Below are 25136 nucleotides of genomic sequence, written 5' to 3'. Positions count from 1 at the left end.
GCGATGTGCGCAGAACGCGTCGAGCCTCTTAATTAATTCCGTAATCAGTTACCACTCGCGCAGCGTATTCTCTCTTTCTAATTACCACCCCCTCTGCTCTCCGGGGCGGACGGCCGCGAGCGTCGGCGTTTTCGGCGCGGAAGTCGACGAAGGAGGCGCTCGCGTCGATAGAGCCACGAGAGAACGTCGCCACTCCTCTCCGTCGCTCTTTCATACTCGGTCTTCCTTCGTAGTATTCTCTACCATCTCCTCCCCTGCCATTCTACTTCTCTCTCTCTCCTTCCCCTCTTCTTATTTCTCTTTCTATCATTACATTCCACCCATCCGTGGGTTTACGTCCACGGTCCTGCAGCCACGTTGGAGCGGTTTGCTCGCCCGCACGAAATTTCTCGCGTCGCGTCATCCTCGTAGCCGACCTCGACCGTCGTCGCTCTGATCCCGCTGCGATCATTCCGAGCTAGATCTTCCGTTTCTGCGCGCGCCCTCCGGCATTCCGCGCGCGGATCCGTCCGTCGCACAAAGGGCCAGAAGGTTGTCGCGCTCGCCTCGGGTGCGAACGCATAGGTTGACGCGCGTCCCTGCCGATCGATCATCGATGGATCGTCGTCGTCCCATGTGCGACGTGAAAAAGTACCAGCGAGTGCATCGTGCGTATGTGGGTGGCCATGTGCACCCGATTGATCCGCGTGCCGTGAACGGTCCAACGCCGAAGAGATCCCTCACGCCGTTGTGAAACGTGTCGGAGATGAGCGTGACCAGGTCGCGTAATGACGTTCCGTGTACGAGGTATTCCCACGCGGACGATGATTGTTGACGAATCTTCGATTACGACTGCCAGTGTTGATTCTCGGTGCGCCTCGGTGAAATATCAGGTGGTGCTTGGAATTGACATGTGTTTTTAACTCTCTAGGAAAACGCGTTAGATTTCGCTCATCGATCGATTGTAATTTCCGACAACGTTGAAGTTTTGTGCTCGGAGATAACACGTTGATTGTTATATATTGATTCCTGTCTACGGAGCTTTAAATAACGACGAAGAAGGCGTTTACTTTTAAATGACAGAAAGTATTAAAATTGATACTTGAGAGGAAGGTACTTCGAGATGAGGAATTATCGCGTACGTCGTAAGCAGAGGACATGTGAATTTTTACAATGTAATTTAATTATTTTGAAAGTGAAACTTAACTAACAATGCGGTGGTAATAATTGAAGATCGATTGTGGCTTTTAATCATATATAAACAGAAAATTTTATGTGTGCAGTTGAGATATAATAGCTATATGTTTTCCGAATAAATTACGCAGTGATATAAGTCAAGCATTATATCGGCCATACGACGAATTCGTGTACTCATAGATGCTTCATGTATACAAAATGTGGATTTATATAAATTCGCAGATTTGAATGATACGAGACCAAAAGCTATATATCTATTGTGAAATTTTTCAATTCTCTTTAAGAGAAAAAGGAAATACGTCGATACATTATAAGCAAGACTGACATTTGTTAAACGAGATCGGAAGAATGCGAATTCTAAATTTCCGATGAATTTCTTGATATAATTCGAGCACATCTATACTTAAATATTTATGAGATATAGAACAAGAGAAGGGGAAAGTAATGAATAGCCGTTACTTTAAATTGCACTTTGTTTGCCCCACTTAGCGCGATAAAATGAAGGAAGAAACAGCCAACCTGCCCGTTGGTTTTAAACGAAGATTTCGCGATTTTTAACGTCTTCCAACAGCCACGGAATAAAATGCGGAAATAGCTCGCACGAATATTTTCTTCCCTTTACATCTGTACATACCGGAAGTTCTGACAACTCGACAGACAACGTAATGTTTTTTGGGGGGGAGGGGGAGGAAGGTTGAAATAATATTTTTCTCATTTACACAAGAAGTAACACCTTTATGGCGCGCTTGAAGTTCGTCAAGGGATACACAATAAAATTGCCCGGTTATAGGCAGGATGTTGAGTGCCCAAGATTCTTCCCCGAGGAAATTTTAATACCGTCGAGTTTAATAAAAAGCGTCCCGCAAATTGTCTTTCCGCTTAAGCCTGGATTGTGGGTTGTTATTCGCTGTGCAATTTCGACCATTTCATTTTTAAAGACGACTTTACATCCAACATAATGATCATATAACGGACGTAATCGACATAATGTTGTAATACTCGTTAACGATAATGAGAAATTATTGCAATATCGAGGGCTACGTCATTCGAACATCATCGACGTCCATCGAAAAGTAATCGATATGATGACGAGCGAGCAAATGCTACCGGGATTTCTCGAAGGAATGAGAGAATCCGCGAAATTGAAAGCTAACGTAATGCTGCATCTTCGTTGCGGAGCTTCAATCGGATTCAATCGGATATTCGAGAGATATTAACGTTTCCACGCTGGATTCCGAAGGTCTTGCCATATGTGTCCTTTGAAAGGAGATCAATGCGTGTTTCTCGGCTGCTTCTGGATCTGAGTGAGAAATGCGACCTGAGGTGGAAAATCGTGCGCGGAAATTTCCCGGTTTGCGGATCGGTTCGTGCGAACAAATCGGAGATATTTATCCCCAAAATAAAAATAAAATGCGTGAAAATATTTATCGCTTGCGACACAACGGGAACAAGATGCAAGAGTGTGGGAATTTCTTTTTCCGGCATAAAAAAAATTGTGCGACGTGTTTCTCAATCGAGCTGTTAGTATGAAACGAAACAAATGGACTCATGTGAGCTTTAACAAAGCTGTAACATGTGATAATGTTGCCAATACTCGAAGATGAAGTTAGTAGGACGTTTTCGATTTGAAACGGACGCGTTGAAACGGACGAAACTCTTTACGTGACCCGTAGGAAAATGTAAAGCTACGATCTCGAAGGTGACGACGATGGGCCAGGATTGGTGCACGCGTAGACGTAAGCGTTTGAGCAATTGTTGCTGCCCATGCGGACCACGTGTTCATCCCTCAAATAGGTCAGTGAGCTACCAGGCGTCAGATATTAATACGTAACAAGCGTGCTTCGCGGATATTCATGATTAGAGTAGTTGTTCGGATATTTTCAGCGAGGTAAACGCGAAACTTTGATGTACTTTAAATAAGCCATTTGATGGAAGAATGATTTACGTCACATGCTTCTCGCTTTAGGGAAACACAAAGGAGAGTTTACAATACTTAGGATTTAATTTTAAAAGCGTATAAATTGTATAGGTTGCGTGATAGTTAGTAGCGCTGGATTTCTAACAAAGCTATAAGTTTGCCGTTCGATAAAATCAACGAAGCGAGATACACGAAAGTGATAATTTCGAAAAACTTCCTCGAGAAACGCGGTCTCGGTAATTTTACAGCAAATTCAGTGTTAAGCTTTATTTAAGTTTTTAGTGATATTCTACAATCGATTTTTCGTGTAAATTGAAAGTGTAATTCATGTAATTAATGTATTTATTTTACTCGCATAAAAACTGTCCGTTCGATAGAAATTTTTTTTAACAGAAATTGCTGCTTGAGTTTGTGGTTCGATAAATCGTCATTAGAAGGCGAGTAAAATAAGAGGCCGTTTGTAGCGGAAAGGGGAGAAAAAGGTTTTAAAATATCGAGGTTATCCCGATAAATCGAATGACGTAAGTGCTCAGTCGCTGAGCGACGAAAATTCATAAATATCTGAGATGATGGCGTTCTAAGTGGCAGAAAAGTATATTTCGTACAAAATTTCAAAAATATTTTTTATTCATTTTTATACAAAATATTCATCGCTACATGAATATATGAGATGATACTCGTATCAAATTATAATTTTGCATTCATCGTCATATCAGCTGCAGTAACTTACTGATAGTAAATTATGCCTGATGATTATTTAATCATTATTTTATTGTAAATTAAAGGCATTGTTAGTATGCAATGCTTGCATTATTTATTAAGCATTGCGTATACATTGCAGCAAAAAAATCGTGTCAAAGGTCAATACCATTTGCCCGGTGCTGCAACCAGGAAGCGTAATATATCGAGGGAATTTATAACAGCGCGATGTTTCTATGCGTAACCTTTCACGTGCATACGAAAGTCCAATTCGATAATTTTCGTTATTCGTTCCATATCGGGAAAAAAGCTATCGAGAATTAATTTAATTACAATGAACTTTCTTCGTATGTACACACGATTTCGAATATGCTCGCATTCGAAATGCGCAAAAATCATGGGAACGATTTCAGTTCAGAGAGTTATTCCATTAACGTTAACTGCGTTCTCATAAAAGTGGAAACTGTTTGCCCAACTATTACATATTTTTTATTGTTTCTTGATCTTCCACAAATTTTTTTTTTCTTCTGAAGCTCTTCATGGCATTATCTTATACCGTTAAAGAACACGTCATGCGAGATATATGAAAAAAAACAACATATTTATAAAAAGAAATTCTTGAAGTAATGTCCGATATGAGAAAAATTGGAATGATTATATTTTATAATTTTTCTATTTTTATTATTGCGCGACAATTCTGTACTTTTATCACTCATTCAGTGCACTCTCTATGGAACGCGCAAGATATACGCTAAACTTTTTTCGTATTTTCTTCAATCATTGAAAATTCCTCTTAAATAAAATTATATCGCTCTATCAGTCCTCGCGTTGATCCATCTACCGCCGCTCTTTGCGTTCGCTGCATAGCGATGCAGCGTATGCAATTTCCATTTCCGCGTCGCCGGCGCCGTTACGAGCAGTGGATGGCATTGAAAGAAAGTCAATTCGGTTCTCTAAAGGTCTCGGCGGCGCGACCCGGGCTCCGACGAAATGTTAACGCCAACATTAAACGCTGCTGCACGTAACGCGTGACCGTTGAGCACGGCGAGCGCGCGCGAGAATTTCGCAAACACGCGAGACCGGTCTGTTGGCGCACGTCAGACCCAAACACGTTACATTTTGTCCTCCATCCGGCATTTTGCAGAAAAACGAGAGGGGGAGAGAGAGAGAGATCAAACGAGAAATTAGGTCGACTTGATTGCGCGATAATTGAGAGTCCGATTAAGTGGTGGAGGTAAACGAACAATCGGCCAGCTGGTTGATGCGCCGCCGAGCTTTCCGTAACCGTGGAAGGCAAGTTAATTCAATGGTTATATGATGATAGTAACGAGAATTGTATTTTGACATATACCTAAATAGAGGAATAATAATGTCGTGGAAAACAATAGCATCTTTGTTAAAAGATTCTAAAGGAGACATTTACTTCCGAGAGTTTTCATCATTCGGTTAATTGTTCGTAACATATTTTGTGTAATCAGATTTTAATAATAATGAAAAATTGGAAAATAATAAAAGAACTAATAAGATGAAATATACTTTTGATATAAAGATGTGTATAATTTCTTTGAAATAAATTCACAAAAATATGTTATGTATTCCTTAATTATCTCTTTCGGAAAACAGTTGAGTGAATATCGCAGTAAAGTTAGTAATAATAGTAGACAGACTTTTATAACTGACAAAGGGAGCAGTGTGTAATGAATTTTCACGTTGAAACTTCTTGTAAGAGTATCATCGTTTGAATTCGATCATTGCATAAATGTGCTTGTGCGTTTTCATGTAACGCAGTTGTGAGCGACATTTCGCCCACGACACGTCCACGACCAAACCAAACGGCATCATTATAAATGTAATTCAACAATGACAACTATATCACGCGAAACCGCGTGCGAAAGTTGAAGCGGCTGACTCCTTGACGAACGTTGAGCACTCATTAAGGGATCGTACAGGCAAATATCCAATTACAACTGTTTCACATTGTTTGCCCGGAGATGTGTTCGCGCGTCGATACGAGTCGAGAGAGGAAGTCTCGTCCTGATTTTGCAATATAATTGAAAGTCAGATTATGCAAGCGAGCGAATGTACAATCGGATGGCTTAGACGTTGTTTCCGAAGTCCTCGCGCGCGCCTTGAATGCGATTTAATTGTTATGCGATAACATGTTCTGCTAACTAATTCGCAAGACAAAATATCGACTTCTAAAGAAAGAGCGGGGATTATATAGGGAAAAATTAATTACAATTAAATAACTGTGTCGATGAGATGACATATTAATAAAAATAAATTTTTCTTATCAAATTTTTATTAATATGTGTATTTTTTATAATATTTGAAAAGCAATGTTATGTGCACAATTATGAGAGATTGAAATAAAATAAGATTGTCAATTTTCATTGATAAATTCGAAGTATAAGATGAAAATATCGCGATTCAAAAGTGATCTTAAATTATTAGCGTCATATAAAAGATATATAAGAATCGTTTCCATAAGGGTCGATTTAGGCGTTTCCACGGAGATCCTCACCATTCCACGAAGGCGATTTCTGAAGCTAAAGATATTTGCTGTTCAATGTTTTCCCGCCTACTACATAGCATTTCGTCATCTTAACTTTTCACATTTATTGATCGTTATTAGAGTCCTAAGGTAAACAGATGAGAAATCAGAACTTTTCTTATTCGTACATTTTATAGAAAGTATCTCAGGTTAGAGATGATTTCATGAACCAAGTTCGTCGATTCTTTCAAACAAGAATTTAGCATCCATTTTCAGCAGGTGTTGAGTTATAAGCGTTTGATATATATTCAGAGAGTTTCAACGAATTAAAGATTGAATAATACATATATATGACATCTCGTTTAAATTCTCAAAAAATCAATAGCGCCAGACGAATGAAAAGGAACGTTGCAGCATCAATGCAGTTTTCATAGCTTTCATTACCGTTTAAATTTTTATATAACGAGAAAAGGAGAGTTATTATTTCTCTCGCCTAGAATAAATCGCGCGAAAATGACGAGACGACCACCGCCACGATTCTTAGTTCGCTCGAGAACGATTCAAATTGAATTTCTCGATCGCTCATCGGTACTGCGGACCGCTAAAACGATCGGGCGAAATATCGGCTGATAATCAGGAATTTAATTAACAGGCCGCGGTGCGATGCGGCGGCTATTAGTGATATTTCCTTCTTCGGAAGGCAGCCCCCGTCTTCCCTTCGCCGTTCTATCCTGTCTTTCCCACGAGTGTCGCTGATCGATGTCGTGGCGGTGGAGGCTGGCTGGCTGGGCTGGTGACGTAATCGGCAACCTCCGCCCCCAAGCCTTGACGTCACTGATGCCCTCAAATGCGCGTGGTCAGGTGCGTATCAGCGAGAATCTCCGTCTTTCTCCATCTCCCCCGTGTCCCCTGTGATCCCTCGTTGCACTCTCCTCGTACTTTAGAAGCACTTCAGCCGACGGCCCCGCCGTCGTCAACATGCATCCGTTTAGAAAAATGGAGCGACGTTCTGTAAATCCTTACTAAAGACGGATTAAATTTCAAATTGAAGGAAGGATATATGAGGTAGTGTAGAGAGAAGGAAGATTATATGAATAATAAATAAATTCCTCAGATTATATACTTCTTATTCATAACTATAATAATTGAATTTACAACACGTATTTTAAATTATTTTTAGATATTATCATTTTTATATTATTTTATGTTAGAGTGCAAAACAATTATATTATATAATTTCTGGAATTATATTCAGGATTTAGAAATGAAAACATTTTTATAAATATGGATCTGAGAGACGAGGCTTCTCTCTTTTTAATTATGAATAACTGAAAAAGATATGCAAGTAAATAACAGTATGACAATTTTTATTCTTGGTATAATTTAAAGTAAACTTTAAATAAAATTTTGCTTGCGTTAAAAATTAAAAATTCTAAAAAAGATAGCTTTTGATTAAACTGTCGCTAAAATTAACTGATTAAATTACCTGTAAATGAAATTTAGTTTTTCAGTATCATATATACATACCTATATATGAGCGAAATGCAAGTAAAATTTACATTTAGAGTTTACATTATTTCCATTTATTTGCAGAATAATACAGACACAACATTTCACTTTGCAGTTTGCTATATTGATTAGACACTCTCGCGCTCAATTTTCCTAACGAATTGCATTAATTATGCCAAGAGTTGCGCCAGCCGTTTTTCGTGCGAGTTATTTGTAGAATTTTAATTCGCTACTAATATTAAGTTCAATTTAAATATGTGCTTAATTATTATATTCTAATCAGTAGAAAAAAGAAACTTCTAAGGTTTCTTTGTGACAATCGGAATATATACATACATTTATCGATTAAAATAAAGTTTCTCTTGATATATTTTTTCACGGAAAATCTATTCGTATTCGTACTCTTTTTATGGCATCCTGTATAAAAAACGTGTGCCGTTACTGGACGCTCTGGTACGCTTATTGAAGCAATTTGTAGAGAACGCAGTAACGGTGTCGGCGTACTCGATGATTCGGCGATTGGCGATTAAATTCAGACTGCCGCTTTACTTTGCGAACTAGTTTTCCTCCTCTCTGAGTACATATCCGAAGAATTCCCGGGACAACCTCATCCCCGTAGCGTTTTATCCAGTCGAAGTTGGCGCTGGTCCATTGTTTAGTTGAAGGGCGGTTTCTCCGCACGAGGACTCTCATCGATTTCCTTTTTCTCTTTCGCTCGCTCGTGCCACGCTTGCCGAGATTAAGAATTTCCTTTCTACAATCGCGTCATAAGCAATATGGACAGCTCAAGATTTTCTGTATAATTGGCTTGCATTTGTACGTTGAAATTCCGCATCGAAAATTACGTGCAATTGTGTATGCATTTTTTTATCTTCTGTTTTTTACTCAGTAGAGTTATAAATATTAGTATAATTAGCATTTAATTAATCAATATAATATAATTTAATAATTTTAATATAATAATTTATTATAGAAAAATATTTGATGCGCCTCTAAAATGCTTTACGATATTTTTTTTTGTCTAGCGACTTGTTACTTAATTTGATTAATAATTATTATATTATATTTTATTAATAATTATACAATGATATGCATTAATTATATGCTGTGTAAGATTTTTCGTTTTTGAACAACACTGAAACAAGTTTATCGAATAAAAGAGATTTTTCAAGTGATACAAGACTATCATTCAGCTGCCGCCAAACGGTTCGCAGTAGAACAGGAAAATACGTAGGCAGTAGAAATACATCGATCAGTATCCGGTTTGTAGCAACCTTCTTTATCGATGGTTAGCTGGTTCAGCTTGCAACCATCGTTCTGTAAAGTTTGAAACGTTGGTTTGTGTGTATACCCAGAGAGCTTGCTTCATTTTACATAGCTCTGTCCATAACTTATCAAATTGACACTGTATCATATCGTAAATGTTTGCTCCAATGACCCCGATATTAATTGATATATACAATTGATTGTTAAATCCGATGATCAGTTTCTAGTAGTCAGAGTAAGTCATCATTTTATATATAATTTATACATAGTAAAACTAAGAACGTATGTGGAACAAGTCTTGCACACTTGTATCTCCACAATAAAGTTGATTACAAGTAACATGACAGCTAAACAAAATATGGAACAAACTTTATTTCACACAATATATTCTACTTTAAGAACAGAAAGGAATGCGATGTGAATCTTTTATACATATACATATACCGTTGACTTTATAATCATATGACGTACGAATTAATGTTTTATATGCACATGATTGAAGATGTCGTACAAACATTGATTTTCCATATATGTATACATATATGAAATTTCCTACATTGTTCCCAAATTCCTGATATTTCCTGATAACCTCGAGAACTCGGATGGACTACAAAGCCACTACCTTCATTACGGTCACGCATGACGTCAAGCATGCTAAAACCATGTTCTATATATGTAATATTTGAATAAGGCATTCTGAGAGATCGAGAGATATGAATTCAAAGACTTTAAAGTTCTAAAGCGGTGAACACAGCACAAGTACTATGTAATCCGACTTGATGCAAGAAATCCTCTATTGCCATTTTTGAATATGATACAATACACTAAACCTAGATACGAACAAGAACGAGATAGTAGAAATTGAAAGCTTATTTGAAATCTGCTTTTTTTCTCTGATGTATTTTTTCTTAATTTAAATTATAATAATTAAAATATGAGATACTATCATACTCTTTTGCTAAGTTTAGCTAATTATGTAGGTATTATAGAAAAATTTGATGCGTCTCTAAAATGCTTTAAGTAAAAAGGGAGATATCTAGTTAACGCTACTTGCTTTTTCTTTGTACAACATGAAGCATATTTTCACGCACGTGTCGTGTGATTTAAAGGGCCATTGCTTCGAGTTTAGATACTCCACTTTAAGTTGACCTATCGACATTGATGATAATCTGATAATAACCCATGACGTAAAATTTATTTAATTAGCGTAACGGATGCGAAACTCGGTTATTGGATGACATGGCTGTTTTGTATACGCGATGCCGATCTGCGACCGATAAACGATGCGATGTGTACAAGCTTATGACGATGAAAAGTTTAATAATAACATGTATAACTGCATATAGCCTATGTTTTTTTTTTCTAAAATTATTTTCTCTCTAAAATATAATTCTAATATTTTTTAAATTTTATATTCAACCATTCTTCAAAGTGCACATGTTCTTAAAACCAATTTTTCTGTATGATTTTTAAATTATAGATTATCTTGATACACGTTAAAATCACATTGAACTGTCTCAAAATATATTAGCTTATCTTAATAAAAGTTTTGTTCTTTTTTCTGTTATAGGTAAGTCCAGATGGTGCTATTATTAAGTTGGTCAATCGCGTAACAAGGTCAGCGTAGCACGAGTTTACGTAAGTTACGTATTGCGCGAAAAATATACATTCAGCGGCTTGGCGATATTCATGCAATCGTGTTGTTTCCATCTTATGCATATATGTACATGTACAAACACTGCTGTATCTCTGCATAACAAAATATCAGCTTAGATACAGGTACTTAGATACGTACCAATAGCTGTTACACTCTATCAATGAGGAATTACAGTTTTACTACTCTGGATTTATTCCAATTCTTTTACTTTTATACTTTTTTAAGAAATGCAAAGTGCATATACATATATGATAGATGCGAGATTTACAGATTTCTAACAAATCGTGCAAAAATCTATACAATACTATTTTAACAAATCAGTGAAAATTAATGATATTACATTTGAAACGTAATGTCATGAATAAATTTCAAGGTATATCTTATATATAGTTAATAGATGCACAAAAGCATAGTTGATACATAGTTAATAGACTCGCATTTTACTTTTACATTTATAATTTTATTTGAAAATTATAGACAATCGAACCGAGAAAAACCTGTTTTACTCGTTGCATTTATTTTTTCGTGTGGAATTAGGATGCATCATAATCTGTTGGATATTTTGCATATTAGGAGCAATGTCCTATATATACAAATATATATAAAGGATAAAACACTTGAGCCAAGAGCAGCACTCTTATTGATTTCATTTATACTGCATCAGGTTTTAAAAGTTTTTACATTCATTTTTCAAATTTTGATACGACAGAGAAAGCCTGTCACAAAGAAGAAATTGATGAATATAATATTTTATATTTTTATTTCTTTTTATTTCTACTAAAAACTTGTAGAGAAATATGTGAATATTTTTTACTATAATTTGCCATTATGAATACCGAGAAGTGTGTTCTTATTTTATATGTATGCACATATATACTCCAGAATTATATTAAATGTTGAATTATTTGTCGACAAAGAACATTTATATGAGAGAAATACTCTGTTGAAATATACGAGGCTCATGACTAAAATTCGACCGTATTCCAATATCGTGCGATGCCCCCGCGTCGCATCCACTTCGAAGGCAATAAAAGTCTGCGCGTTGGCGATGAGTGCGCGAATGTTTACCGAACTATCGTCAGGTTCGATCAAATCTGATTTGTACACATATACACACACAGCGTGTCCCAATGTGTGTATGTACACTATATGTACGCGCATGCACGCACGCACGCACGCATGCATGCACGGTATTACGTAGCAACACGTAGATATCGTACGTACTAAAAAGGGGACGAGCAGACATCGACTCATACGCGAGAGGGACGTGCGACATAAAACGTGTGTTTACGCGCGGAGGCGCGAAGATCCCTCGCTGTTTGTTCTGTCACCCTCGGAGATATTCTAACCGGATTAGAGACTTCTACGCGTTGCCATTTTTTTTCTTCTATGGACATTGCCGGAATATTTAGCGGGTCCTTCCAAGTGACAAGTCGTTACGTAAAATTGAACGTTTGATCCGCGAGCGTTTGCTAATTTGAACATTTATTTGCGCGTCTACAATCGATTTGTTGAACAAACGAAGGCGAGGGTTTATTCGATTATCTTTTGTGCGAATATTGCGTTGCTTTTAAAATCGAGGAACTTTCTGGAAATTAAATTTGTTTCTTGCTTTATTTTCTTTATATATTTTTACATATAGCATATATTTGGTTTTTTTCCCATTTTATTTTGTTAATACACAATAAAAATAAAAATTTAAATATATTGATGTAGAGTCTGACGCACAGTGAACACAAATTTAAACTATGTACGCTGATATTTCATGCCAAAGTTACCCATGTATTACGCAAAAAGATGCTCTAAAAGTGTCATCTAGATAGCTATACTCATCGAGATATAGGTATTTGGCGTGTAACCATGAATGTTCAGTATGTGATCAATTTTGTGGATGTTGCATTTTATAGATTAATTTCACCGCGTCACTATTTCCAAGTTTTTCTTTAACGGCTCAAACATGCTAAAACACATTGCGTGATTTGCATACCTAACATCTCCGCACATTATTTGGTATGCGACAGGTGAAACTATTTCTGCACATTTGGTTAGATTATATTTAGATCCTCGGAAAATACACGCATTATCTAACAGCTCGATTCTACAAAATGGAATAAAATAATAATAACCATTCCTTTTTTGCTCGATATTTTCGCAAACTCGAAGCTATTTTCAAGAGTAGATTTTATTATATATTCACAGTAAGATTGGAGTTTAACTTTTACTGGAATTTAATTAAAATTTTATAATCAAAGTTTTTAATTTGATATTTATGTTGAATACACATACAAGAATTTAATTAGTCTATATATTTTTTTCTTTCTATATATATATATTTTTTGTTTTGTTTTATATATACAATATATATATAGTGAAAAAATATATAAATAGGCTAATTAAATACTTTCTAAAAAATTCCCGAGTAGGTGAAAAAGTGATATCGATGTTGTTCGCTCTGTATATTACATTTATTATTTTATTTGCAATCGTAGAAATAACATAATAATTGACGTATACATGACACACACACACACACATATATATATATATATAATAAAAATATATACACACTCCGATGTGTTATTTATCGCAGTACCTAATGCACATCCTCGCGGCTGGACTTTTAAGTGAAAGTGATCGATGACAAGTCAGCCGTCGTCCGACCGTGAAAGGACGATCGTAGATTACAAACGCGGGCACCGCGTGTCGATGTTACGCCTGTGGTTAACATAACTTTCCGGCCTTTAAACACTCTCGAAAGAGCTATCATAAACATCAACAATCGATCCTTGTCCTGCTCGTTGCTCCCGCCGATAACAACCTTCGACAGTTTCATTCGAGCGGGCTGCCTCTTCACCTCGCATTGATTCGTTCGCGTCAGACTGTGAATGCGTAATTTCCAAATCAAGAGGATCGTTCGGGATTCTTGAAAAATCCATGAAAAGGAGATTTTCGTAGGAAGACAGTTTTTGGATCAGTGACATTTTTAGCGCGCAATTTTCGCGAAGATTTTAACGAATATGACGCGTAAGTCATGTTGAGGTGACGGACGTAGATTTTTTGCGATAGCGCATAGTGAGGATCGTCGCGGTGGAATTAATTAAATCCTCTACTATACTTGATTTGACGTGAGGTTTTGCTGTGCAATAGAACAAAAGAACATCATTATTCGTTGTAGACGGTGGCATAGATTTCTTTTCTCTCCTGTGCAACAGATAGTTTTGAATCAGTTATTGTTAGAAAGAGCAGCACGTTGTCGGTACCGGTTGATGACCTGTCTAGATAAGAAGACTTTTGTCAATCGACAAAACGGAATTACGTATTTGAATTACGGATGGTTGTTATCAATTTCGAACAACTTTGTCGTTAAAGTTCAGTTTTCGAATGTACAATATTTTAACATTTAAAAAGGCAACATCACGATGTGTAATCATCAGAGAATAATAACATAGCGAGAAATAAATATTTAAAAAGTGCCTCGATTAATCATCTGATATTATTAATTTAAAGAGGCTACCATATTTTTCTCTTAACGGAGAGTTTTCAGCAGAATTATTTAACGTTTCTCATTAATCAATCGAGAAGTAAACAAGGAATCTTGGAGTGTTTGCATTTCACCTTCACCACCAGAGTAATCAAAGCCGACCATTAGCGCCATTAGTTGTCAGAGCCATTCTATCGACCTTGCCGATGTTGACTTTCCTATCGGAGCCCGGTAATGTTAGGAAACTGTAGCTATGTCCCTCCTATTCGACTAAATGTAAATTACTACTCCGCGTCGATTACGAGATGAGAGAGCGTCGCGCCTTCCTTCGCGTTTTATCGCCATCGTTAATGTCGCTATCATTTTCATGCGACACGTGGGGCCGCTCGAAGGCGACGAGGACGAGAGTAGGGATACGAACGAGGAGCGTCAATTCATCCGTCGATTTTTCTCGCGCACGAATCCGCGCTCGTCGCTCGTCGCTCGATGTCGCACGAACGCTCCGGCCACGGAAATGCGCGCGACGCCGCGATGCAACTCGCGCGCCGCGTTCGTCGCGTGACCGCGAAATCGCGGCCGTCAACTTTAGTTGGCGTCGACTCACGTGGACGTGCAAACGCAAACGCGGTGTTGCGAGAGAGCGCGGTTTTGTTTTTTTTCCTCATTGTTTTTTTTTGTGCCCCTCCCACGCGTTGTCTGTATCGCGCGACGACGATTGTGTGCTAATTAATCGCGCGGTTACGTAGTCTAATTATGTCCGCTGTGTTGTTTCTGCCGAGCGAGCGCTATTGTTTGTCGAGCCGCTCGTTTAATCCCGTTGAGATTCAGGTATCCTCGTCAAGGACGAAAGCCGGTTCTCATGGTGCGTCGCAGATCTTTAGTTCCTGTTTCCCCTTGGTATTATCGCACGAAACGGTACACGATTATCGATTGCTCCTGGAGCTACGTGCGAGCTGTCGCGAAATGCATTTACCCATTTTGCTCGTCCATTAATTCAGTTTTATCGGTGCGTATGCCGTTACAAATTTAACGGTGGATTAAATTTATTGGAACGTCGGTATGAATAATAAATGTATCTATGCTCTTAATAAACGTAAGATTGTTTTATCAATTGTGTAGTGGAAAATTTTATTACAACACATAAATAAAAACGAAGACGTATATTCATAAAAAACAATTTGATGAAATTTAGTGATTTTATTTAGGAGAAACAATTTGAGAAAAAAGGCTATTAAGTATACCTGAAAAATTTTTGCCGATTGTTATTTCACTAATTAAAACTGTTAACGTTTGCAATTTTACCTGTTGACGTTTGCAAAAAGGAAGACGTGAAGTTTTTTTTTTTTTTTTTAATATTTAAAAGTCACTCGAATAAATATCTACGGCAGGCGAGATATATTTTCTTCAAATTACACAGCGATACGTTCTATATCTATCAAGGTGTAATATTTCCGTCGCGAGAATCGACTTTGTTTTCTGCGCCACATTGTGCATGTGCATGCAGCCGCGTAAATAATTTAAGTGTAGCTATAGCAGTAACGAGGTTCCCAGTCTTGTCTCTTGTCTCTTTGTAGTTGCAAGTCATTCGGAATACTACGTTACCTCATTAATTCACCCCTATCTTATCTAAATGATAATTAGACTTTGAATATTCGATTATAGATATTAGAAATTCCATTTTGAATATTAGAAATTCGAAATTAATTATTACAATGAAAATACTTATATATGTATACAATATTATATGTAAGTTATTAAATGATTAAATTGGAGGCTGTCGCATTTTGTTTAAATTAAAATTAATTAGGACGATTTAGAAAATAAAATATCTTTTATTTCTTAGAATTTTTTGATGACAAATCAAAATAAATTATATGCATATAATTGTGCCAACAATAAACACAATGATCAAAATATTCCTTTTACTACGTTGCACGTGTTGCTTTCTTATGACGTTTGGATTCCGTGAAATAGTTCGACTGCACGCCAGGAAGTCCGGCGTGCTCCTTGAACATACATACGGTTTATCAACCGGTCATTAAGATGAAGATTCAATGTTATCGCGGTGTTATTGACCGAACAGTGACGTGGACAAATCAGCGCCGGATATATATATCGCTGGATATGAGACTGATTTGTAATTTCGAAAAGAAATAGAGAAATGCGCGAATATTTTTCTTCTTATGGTCTTTGTTTCCCTTATACTTAACCCATTTCAAATTCTATTTTCGTGTCGTTTTAAAAACTTTTTATGCAATGCACATGCGATTGATATATATGCGTGCATCAGGATTATTTGCGCAACATTAGAAAAATTTCACCGCGTAATTGTTCCGAACAATCATCATCGATCGGCCGAAATACTTGTTGAGTCGCGGTCGAGGCATGCAATTTTCTTAATGGACTTTATCGACTCTCGACATAGTCCGTAGGTATCTTCCAACCAGTCATTCGCTTTCGTTTGCCTTCATTGTGCGAATTTTAGGGCACTTGTGAATATTCTTGTACCGTGATGCTCAGAAACAAAAAATCATAGTTTTATCTTGCTCACAATGACGAGAAATTTGTTTCTATCTTCTCGAATTCTCATCAGTATTGTTATTATTTCCCCTTCTTTTTTATAAAGAATATATTTTTTCGCACATATTATATCAATTTCATAGACATATAAAATGGATTGGTTAAATCGTATCGTTCAAAATTTTTCTTGAGCGAACGATTTTTCTTTCGAGAAACGAAATTTTTTTCTAACACCTCCTTTCCTAAATAAAATATTCGTTAAACATACTATCGGATATTGATATTAATTTTCTTAGAGGAACATGATTTTATAATGCACTTAGTTAGTTTCGCTCGAGTATTATACACTCGAGCAATGACGTCATCGGTCTACGACACGAGTCATGGTCGGTCGCAGTTAAACAAAGAATCGAGCTACCAGCCGAGGTTAATTACTTCACTTTCAATCGACTTTGTGTTTAACATGAAAATGAAGTTATTATTATTACAAAACATACAAAATTACACATTCATTTCTTTAAATTTATAATTTTATTATATTAAACCTTTATAATTGACAATCTTCACAAATTTGCATATAAATAATGGCACGCCTATGTTTATTAATGATATTTTGATTAGATGAGGGCAGGTAATGATGAATAATAATCAATATATCGAGCAGAGAAATGAGCATATTATTAAAACCATCGGTATAAATTAATTGTTGTGTCGGTACGTTCGACGAATGATATTTAGTAAAGTTGTTATCTTTTCGCATGTCTTATGTTCACTCATTAATTGAAGAAATTTTATATGTTGTTAGAAATGTAAACTACAATTAGAAAGAACATGTAACGTCATTCCGTATCTCACAGGCGATAAAACAATCTATTAACGATCCATTAAACTCGAGCACACTCGTTGAGCATTATAAATTTAAATACTAAAAATCGGGACAAGAGAGATTCGTTCATGGTTATGGCATCAGAGAAATATATACGTTGTTCGTGCAGCATATTTACGTCATTTGTCCGGGCCATTTAATTGTTAATTTATGATGGAAATTATTTAATGTCCTTAATTAAATTTTATGTTATGTATACGAAGCGAAACAATTTTTTGAATAACGTGATCTAAAAAACACATGGCCGAATTATATTTCGAAATTAAACTCTAATTAATTAGTGATATCAATAAGCTATCATGAGAGTGCAGTTTGATAAATTATAAATTTATATTATATATTGACACAGTTTCAAGGCTGGAGGTTTAATTTTTCTTCCTTTTGTCGACAACGCCGCGCTTTTATTCGTAAATGTTTCGTTAGTACAATAATAGCAGAAAAGAAATGTCATGAACGGCGACATTTCTATTGTGTTTCACTAACACAACGGAACACGCGTTACACATAGACTTCGTTCCGTGCTCGTTTCGTTTGAAGGAATACTTCGCGTATCAGAAAAATTATTTTTAATTGCGCGGATCTCTTTCTTCCTCAATAGAATCTTTTATTCGTATTATAAATATTTATTCTTTTTTGCCACAAACGCCGTACATATAAATTACTTTGGTCATTCGAGCACGCAAAGCTTTGGCGATTACTTGCGCGATATCTTCGTAATTCTTCAAAGACGAAACGCTTTCGCGTGTTAACCTATTCGCAGATACGCATTTCTGTTTAGCTCGTCACGTAGCTCTATGTCGACAACTTTCGAACAATAAATATTGTTCTTGGATAATATGTTATTGGCTGGCTCTCTCATAATAAGTAGCACGTGGATCAATTTAAATGACGTCGGATTATTGCGTTGTCAGCTTTGTTCAACACCCATATGACAGTTTCTCGTGTAGTGTAAAGCTTGTCACATAACGTGGCCTATTTTTATTTCTTGTTGCGTTACATGTGTGTGAGATTTTCTTCTTTGTCGGATACTAATGTATTTCGAAAAAATATCGTAGATATTTATGGATTTATAATAAGAAAAGATTAATGTAACACTCCCCGACGAAATTTTATATTTCAAATTATTATATATTTTGATACGCGTCGAATTTTTCAGATATTATGATCTATAGAAGAGAAAAAAACTAATAATATTTTCTTACAACTACTGTTCTATGTGTAGAAATAGCTTTTATACGTAGTTTTCAGTTTCTGTCTATATTTATAAATCGCGTTTATCTTAAAAACACGAGGTTGGAACAAATATATTACTTGAAACAAATTTAGTTAACATGGAGAAAACATAGAGAAAATATTTTCAAATGCCAAGGAAAACGATTGCGAAATGCAGGAGAAGATTCTGATGAAGATTTGATTTTTATTATATTTATCATTTTGTTTTAGCGTCTTTATATCCTTTTAAAAGTTGTTATTTAAGCGGCTATTAATTAAAATCTCGGCCATGATTTTAAATACTTGGCTCACATTGACCATCTTATCTTTTAATTGAATGAATTCTAATTTTACCTGTCTATTAGTCGATGTCGAGACAGCTGTTATTTATCTTTATATTTTTTCATTATCTTTTCTATTATTTTTGCATATATGTTACACTAAATTCTAAGAGAAAATTCTCTCTGTGTATTCTTAATAAGACAGAGGCAGATTTTCTGGAATTGCATCATTTCTGTAAAATCATTCTAAATATATACGATAATTTACGATTCAGCGGAAATTACATTACGTAAATAAGAGTGATAAGATAGAAGTGAAGGAAAATTGAATCGCTAAGACTTTTATAATTTCGAAGTATCGAAAAATTTCTCTTAGCAGAGGAAAACTTGAGAATCCCGAAGGAAATCTATATAAGTTTATCCAAAATAAGATCGGATATACGTGATGTTCGGGAAAACTTTACCGAGGTATGAGATTCATGCATTTCATGGACGAAAAAGTTTTAATGAAATATAGATTGCAGAAAATAACGCCTTGATTTTGTCATCTATTATGATACAGCTGGATGAGGTCATCATGGCCTCGTGCCATAAGATGAGATTCACGCGCAAGCGGATGAAGAAATGGAATGTGTCTCTTAAATTCGCCGTGGAGCGTCTCGCGTTCCGAGTTATCGATGTCGCGAGCGAAGTGAATCCGCGCGAGAATAGTTTCCGAGAGAGACGTCGAATTATCGTAATTATTATCGTCCCTCGATGAAAAGAGGACTGTCGGCGCGCGAAAGCGAGAGAGACCCGCGCGAAGATGTTTATAGTGCCGCTGTTTATTTGGACGATAACCAGATCGCGAAATCGATCGGAACTTGGATCCGGGAGCAGATGTGATTCCCGCAGGGACTCACTGCACAGTCGGGACGATCGGGAACGTGCTGATTCCAGGCGGAACTCCAAGGAAACGGCGACGATCGGGATACCCATCGTCGACCGTAGACGGCACCGTCCACGACGACACTCGCGTCGTTATTATGTCGATCGAAACAAGAGGTGAGTGACATGCGATGTCGGACAAATCGACCGGATCTGGACCGGATCGGTAAGAATCGCGCAGAGAGTAATTGAAGGAACGATATAAGATTAATAATTTACGGATAATCAGAAAATAAAAATGCAGAGGCGCTTTCACTTTTAAATATTGCGTCGTGACTTAATAATAGTGTTGTATAATTTAGGTATAAAATATTGCGCTTAAGAGAGATATACATACATTCGTCTTTTTTTTTTTTTTTTGCCATCGCGCTCTTAAATGTTATGAAGCAAGCTCATCGAGATAAGCCCGTAGTCGCTTTTAATACCACTTTAAGATTATATCCGCTGAGGTTTATTAAACCCGATCCCTTTTTACCCTGATGCTAATGTAATCGATGTACTCTCGTGGTCCCGGAAGAGCTTATGCTCGGCTACACCATGAAAATCAATTACCATCCGCTGTCCAATAGAGCTGGATGGAATATGGAATCGCGAAATAATGCATTAAATAGTAGCGGTCATTGTATGACTAAACTTTAAGCGTTACGAGTTATCATGAATTGTGTGAATTTTTTATCAGCGCGCTTTTCTCTTTTTTTTTCTCTACAATTACATTCAGAGCCAGATTTATTATTTGTAATTTTCATCTAATAATACAGTCTATCGATAAATGTTTTGTGCAATGATATGCATTCGTAATAAATACACATGCGTGGTTAAATGTAATATATAACTTTATTACAATAAGACTAACTTTTTTCCGTTGTGACATAAATAGGAATTAAGAGGAAAAAAATTTACATGCTAAAAACATTCTGTGCGGACGCGTTTTTTTTATGGCACAGGTTTGTGTGAAACAGAGAGTCATTTCATTTGCATACTCTCGATCGCACTCGCAATATTTCCCGGATTATCGTTCTGAGAGCATCTGTACGGTGCAAAAAAACCGGATTTTAACGCCGCGTCCTGTTTCTACATATACGTGATCATTTGCATAATATTGCATTTACGCCATCATAAACGGCGCACTGCAAGTACATCGATTGTCTTTTTCACAACGCTCTCGGATACCGTATCTGCGAGCGCGCGAGTTCTTGACACAAATCTGGCGACCCTGAAGGGTACGTAGGTGATAAACACCCTTAACAACCACACAACACGCCAACTCTTTCGGGATCGATACTGCGCTTTTAAATAGGGTCCAAACTTTCGAAATGGAGAATTTGATTTCGTTTCACTCTCGCGCGTCAAAATCGCTGGGATGTTCATTTATTATAGATATAGTCATTTATTATAGATACATCTATATCCCGCGGAATTTTTATTTTAGTTTTTTCTTGCGGCATGTGTGCAAGTTTTATCGTTCAATTTCATTGCCGTGACGTGATGCATTTTCATACACATAAAATGCACGCGAAAAAATGACACCCACGTGGAAAATCAATGTATAATGACTTAATACAGGTTGATGCTCGTTAATGCAAAGTTATTATATCTCGTTTCGCGAGACTCCGGCAAATGGCGCTTGGTTTAAATCGTGCATTCGATGGAAAACCCTGGTCGTTCGGTACAATTCAGATGAGAGCAAGCCTCGCATGTCGAATGAAGATACATCAGACAATTTTTTTTTTACAAGCACTCTCGAAGAAAATCGATACACGTAATCGACTCTCATCCCTCGGGCTTTTCTTGCAGCTTCCTGACGTTTTATCTCGCTAAATCCCGATTGCTCTTCAAACTGATAAAACACCCTCTATTTGCTCCTCCATCGGTCGCGAAGTCATGACGGAAAAAGCTTCGTTCTTCTTATTATTAGCGGATGTACCTTCATTTACTTATGGTTCTTATTATTTCTGCGGCGTGTCACATCTCTCGAGAAGCTTTTTGCCGAGAAATTTTTGAGAAGAAGCTGAAATCTTTAACTTGCATAGAAAATAGCGAAAGAACAAAAGCATAAAACTAACTAAATAAACATAAGTAAAAAATATGTAAATGTAAAAAATATTATTTTTGCAGTTTCTTTGGAGAATCGACATATGCTTTTCGAATAGTTCAATATTATCTCGAAAGACTTAAATTAAAATTGATGCCGATGTGAACTTTAGATAAAACCTCCTTCTATGTTCTCTATGTGTTTTGATTTCATACGTCGAAGACCTTTTGCTCATCTTTACGTGGTAAAACTGCAAGAGGAAAGCGGATTTCTTCGACAAATCTGTCTTTACCTTCCCCAGAGCGATATTCGCGTGCGAGCGACTTATTTCTACTTGAGTCATTTGACCGAAGTCCATTCTCTGTTTTAATATTTACACTAAAACTTAGTAAAATTATACAAAGCTAAAGGTTGAACTTTATATTATGGAAAATACAACCGGATTCATAATATTTTCAAAGATAATAAAAATAAAAAGTTTTTAGATCTTTTTCTTAGATCTGATTTTTCTAGGATACATTTTTGTAAAATATAAAATATAATTGTAATTGTAAGAAAAAATTTCAAAGAAATATTTATATATTACAAAAAGTTTAAATTATCAAATATAAAATTATATCATAAACGTGAAAACGATGTATGAACAGAATGTTATTCCAATTCATTTAACTTGCTAAAAGTTGCATAATGCATTTAATCTACATTTTTTGTTACAAATATTTCTGCTCATTAACGCTTAAATGGACATATGACAAGTAAATACATTTTTTTTTGTAAATATCTCATGAGCTTAAATTACATAATTTATTTACAAGTTTGCTCACGTTAGTATTCTTGCGAAATTACTTGTTATCAGTTGCATTAAAATGTTTTTTGATATACGATACGCATATAATTTCGTCACGTGAGAGAGTTACATTTTATATTTTCATAAAATTAAAGTACCTATATATGCGAAAATAATATCAATTTTCTACGATTGACATAAAAGTAAAACGGAATCACAGATATCGCGCGCGACAGCGAATGCAGCTTAAATTCAATTTTAAGTTCTTATCTTTTTCAAAGACTCGTTTACGGAAAATCGAGGCGCACGTTGCATTTTTGTTCGGCCCCTCTTTCATCATCCATCACTCACCGATACGTCTCCTTGAAAGCGGTTTTTTCCCCTAACCGTATATCACCTCCAAACCGTTGCATGCCAATTCTAGATTTCCATGTAAACGAGATGACCGTCGACTGGTTTGCATTCGCACGTAAACAGAATCCGACGATCGATACTGCACTCATTCGTGAATTAATGTGTAATCGTGAGAGTGTGTCTTATTCCCACGTGATAATTTACGTGATAACGACTTTAATCAACGTAATGTTATTTCAAGAATTAGTCAGAGGAGAGAAGCATTTACGATGTCAGTGTCGCGTATGAATTTTCAAACATTCACAATAAAAATTAATTATTTTTTACTTAAAAAAAAAAAAAGAAAAACAAAACGGCAGAATATATTTTTAAAAAATTATATTGATGATTAAAAAGTGCTTTCGCACATTTGCAGCGTGTTTTCGTTAAAAATTTGAAGCGGTATAAATTTATATTTATGGTATTTTTCTGCACACATACATATATTGTATCTCGCATGACAAATATCTGAATGGTTTGAAAGCTTTTCAAATCAAAAAACATGCCGGATACAGTTTGCGTTGTGACAATTAAGTTTTACATTTTGGATATGTGTGTTTGCAGTTTATATTAATAAATTTTAACAAAATGTAGCGCATATATCGAGTAATCTTTTATACAAATCAACACAAAACGCATTAGCAGCGTCTGTATGAAATATGAAATTTACAGTAAAATTGTTCGATTATAATTGTTACATTTGTTTTCTGCTAGTACCGGAGTAGCTTGTTTTTTATTTGTTTTTCCTTTTTGTTGCATCTCCCCCGCACTTTATCGCCACAATATTTCGTTACAATCGATAAAAGTCGCGTACGTCTCCATAAATACTTCAGTAAACTCAGACTATAAAAGTTCATATTAAATTAAACGGCGTGGCGTTAATAAAACTGCAAAGTCGCGTCAGAGTTTACACTGGTGAGATAAATATATACACCGAGTTTATAAGATAAGTGTAAAAGTTAGAGCGGGGCGCAGCCTGCAATTTATAACATTGTAACGTCTCTCACTTGCATATGCCGATAGTTATTTTGGTAGCTGTGCATATCCGTTAAAAATTTATTACAGGCGTCGATTTCTTTTTCTTTTCGGCCTCCGAAAATATAATAACTTTGCATCAAATATTAATTGGAGGATATCAGGCGTATTCGATAAGTAATCATCTAATGGTGAGACCTAATGACTTCTTTTATTGACATATTCAGCACATTTTATCTAATTGCTATAATATACGCAAGACCTAATGGTTTGTCTCATTAACATATTTGCTAAAGCTTACAATTTTTTAAAGTTTTGAATATTTTATTTAAGATCATAACTGACTGATTATAATCCGATCAGCAAGGATAAAAATGAATCCTTTATTCATGTACGAAAAAAATTCTCGACTTAACAATTAAACGATGCAATGTGTTCACTTGTGTCTATATATCGAACTACTAGAATATGAAAAACAATTGGATGATGAAAACGATTGTAGTATTTATTGCATGTTATTGCAATTTATGTTTTACAATTTGTGCATATATATATATATATATATACACATATATGTATTACAAATATTTTTAATCGTTTAAAAATTATCTAACTATTTTAAATTGTAATGAATCTATATTTTATATATATTCATATATATAATATATATATATAATTTTATATATTTATATATATATAATATATATAATATATATAAAAAATATACATATAGATATATATAAAAAATATACATATAGATATATATAAAATATTATAAAATAAATATATGGGTTTGATAAATTGATATACTTCAGTTTCTCTTATACCACCGCAGCGTATAAACTTTCGATTTTCTCTATAATGATATTGTTATCGACTTGTTATTATCGCATCTATATTACGAGTGCGAGTTTTACTTTTCT

The 25136-nt window shown here is 35.7% G+C and overlaps 1 protein-coding gene and 1 long non-coding RNA gene across 9 annotated transcripts in view; both read left to right on the top strand.

Annotated features, from left to right (window-relative positions):
• Positions 1–25136, top strand: part of Dnc (phosphodiesterase dunce) — a 149350-nt gene that overhangs the window by 49089 nt on the left and 75125 nt on the right. Inside the window, exons 1-2 of one of the 8 annotated variants that reach the window (XM_083043045.1) lie at positions 19431–19567; positions 19662–20143. The exons of 6 other annotated variants lie outside the window; for them this stretch is intronic. In XM_083043045.1, the coding sequence (XP_082899171.1) occupies positions 19905–20143 (239 nt within the window). In that variant the 5' untranslated portion in view covers positions 19431–19567; positions 19662–19904. Of the gene's footprint in view, positions 1–553; positions 2971–19430; positions 19568–19661; positions 20144–25136 lie in introns of those variants that run through there. One more of the 8 variants, XM_083043050.1, reaches the window with a different exon arrangement.
• LOC145939034 (uncharacterized) lies at positions 15005–19630 on the top strand. Its single transcript, XR_014425776.1, has 2 exons — positions 15005–15115; positions 19375–19630. It is a non-coding gene; the product is annotated as an uncharacterized LOC145939034 (long non-coding RNA).

The sequence above is a fragment of the Prenolepis imparis genome, unplaced genomic scaffold (assembly GCF_030444845.1).
Source record: "Prenolepis imparis isolate NDT839.2.m4 unplaced genomic scaffold, iyPreImpa1.0 SCAF_7, whole genome shotgun sequence".
NCBI classification, from domain to species: domain Eukaryota; kingdom Metazoa; phylum Arthropoda; class Insecta; order Hymenoptera; family Formicidae; genus Prenolepis; species Prenolepis imparis.
This window is presented reverse-complemented; position numbering and strand designations above follow the sequence as displayed.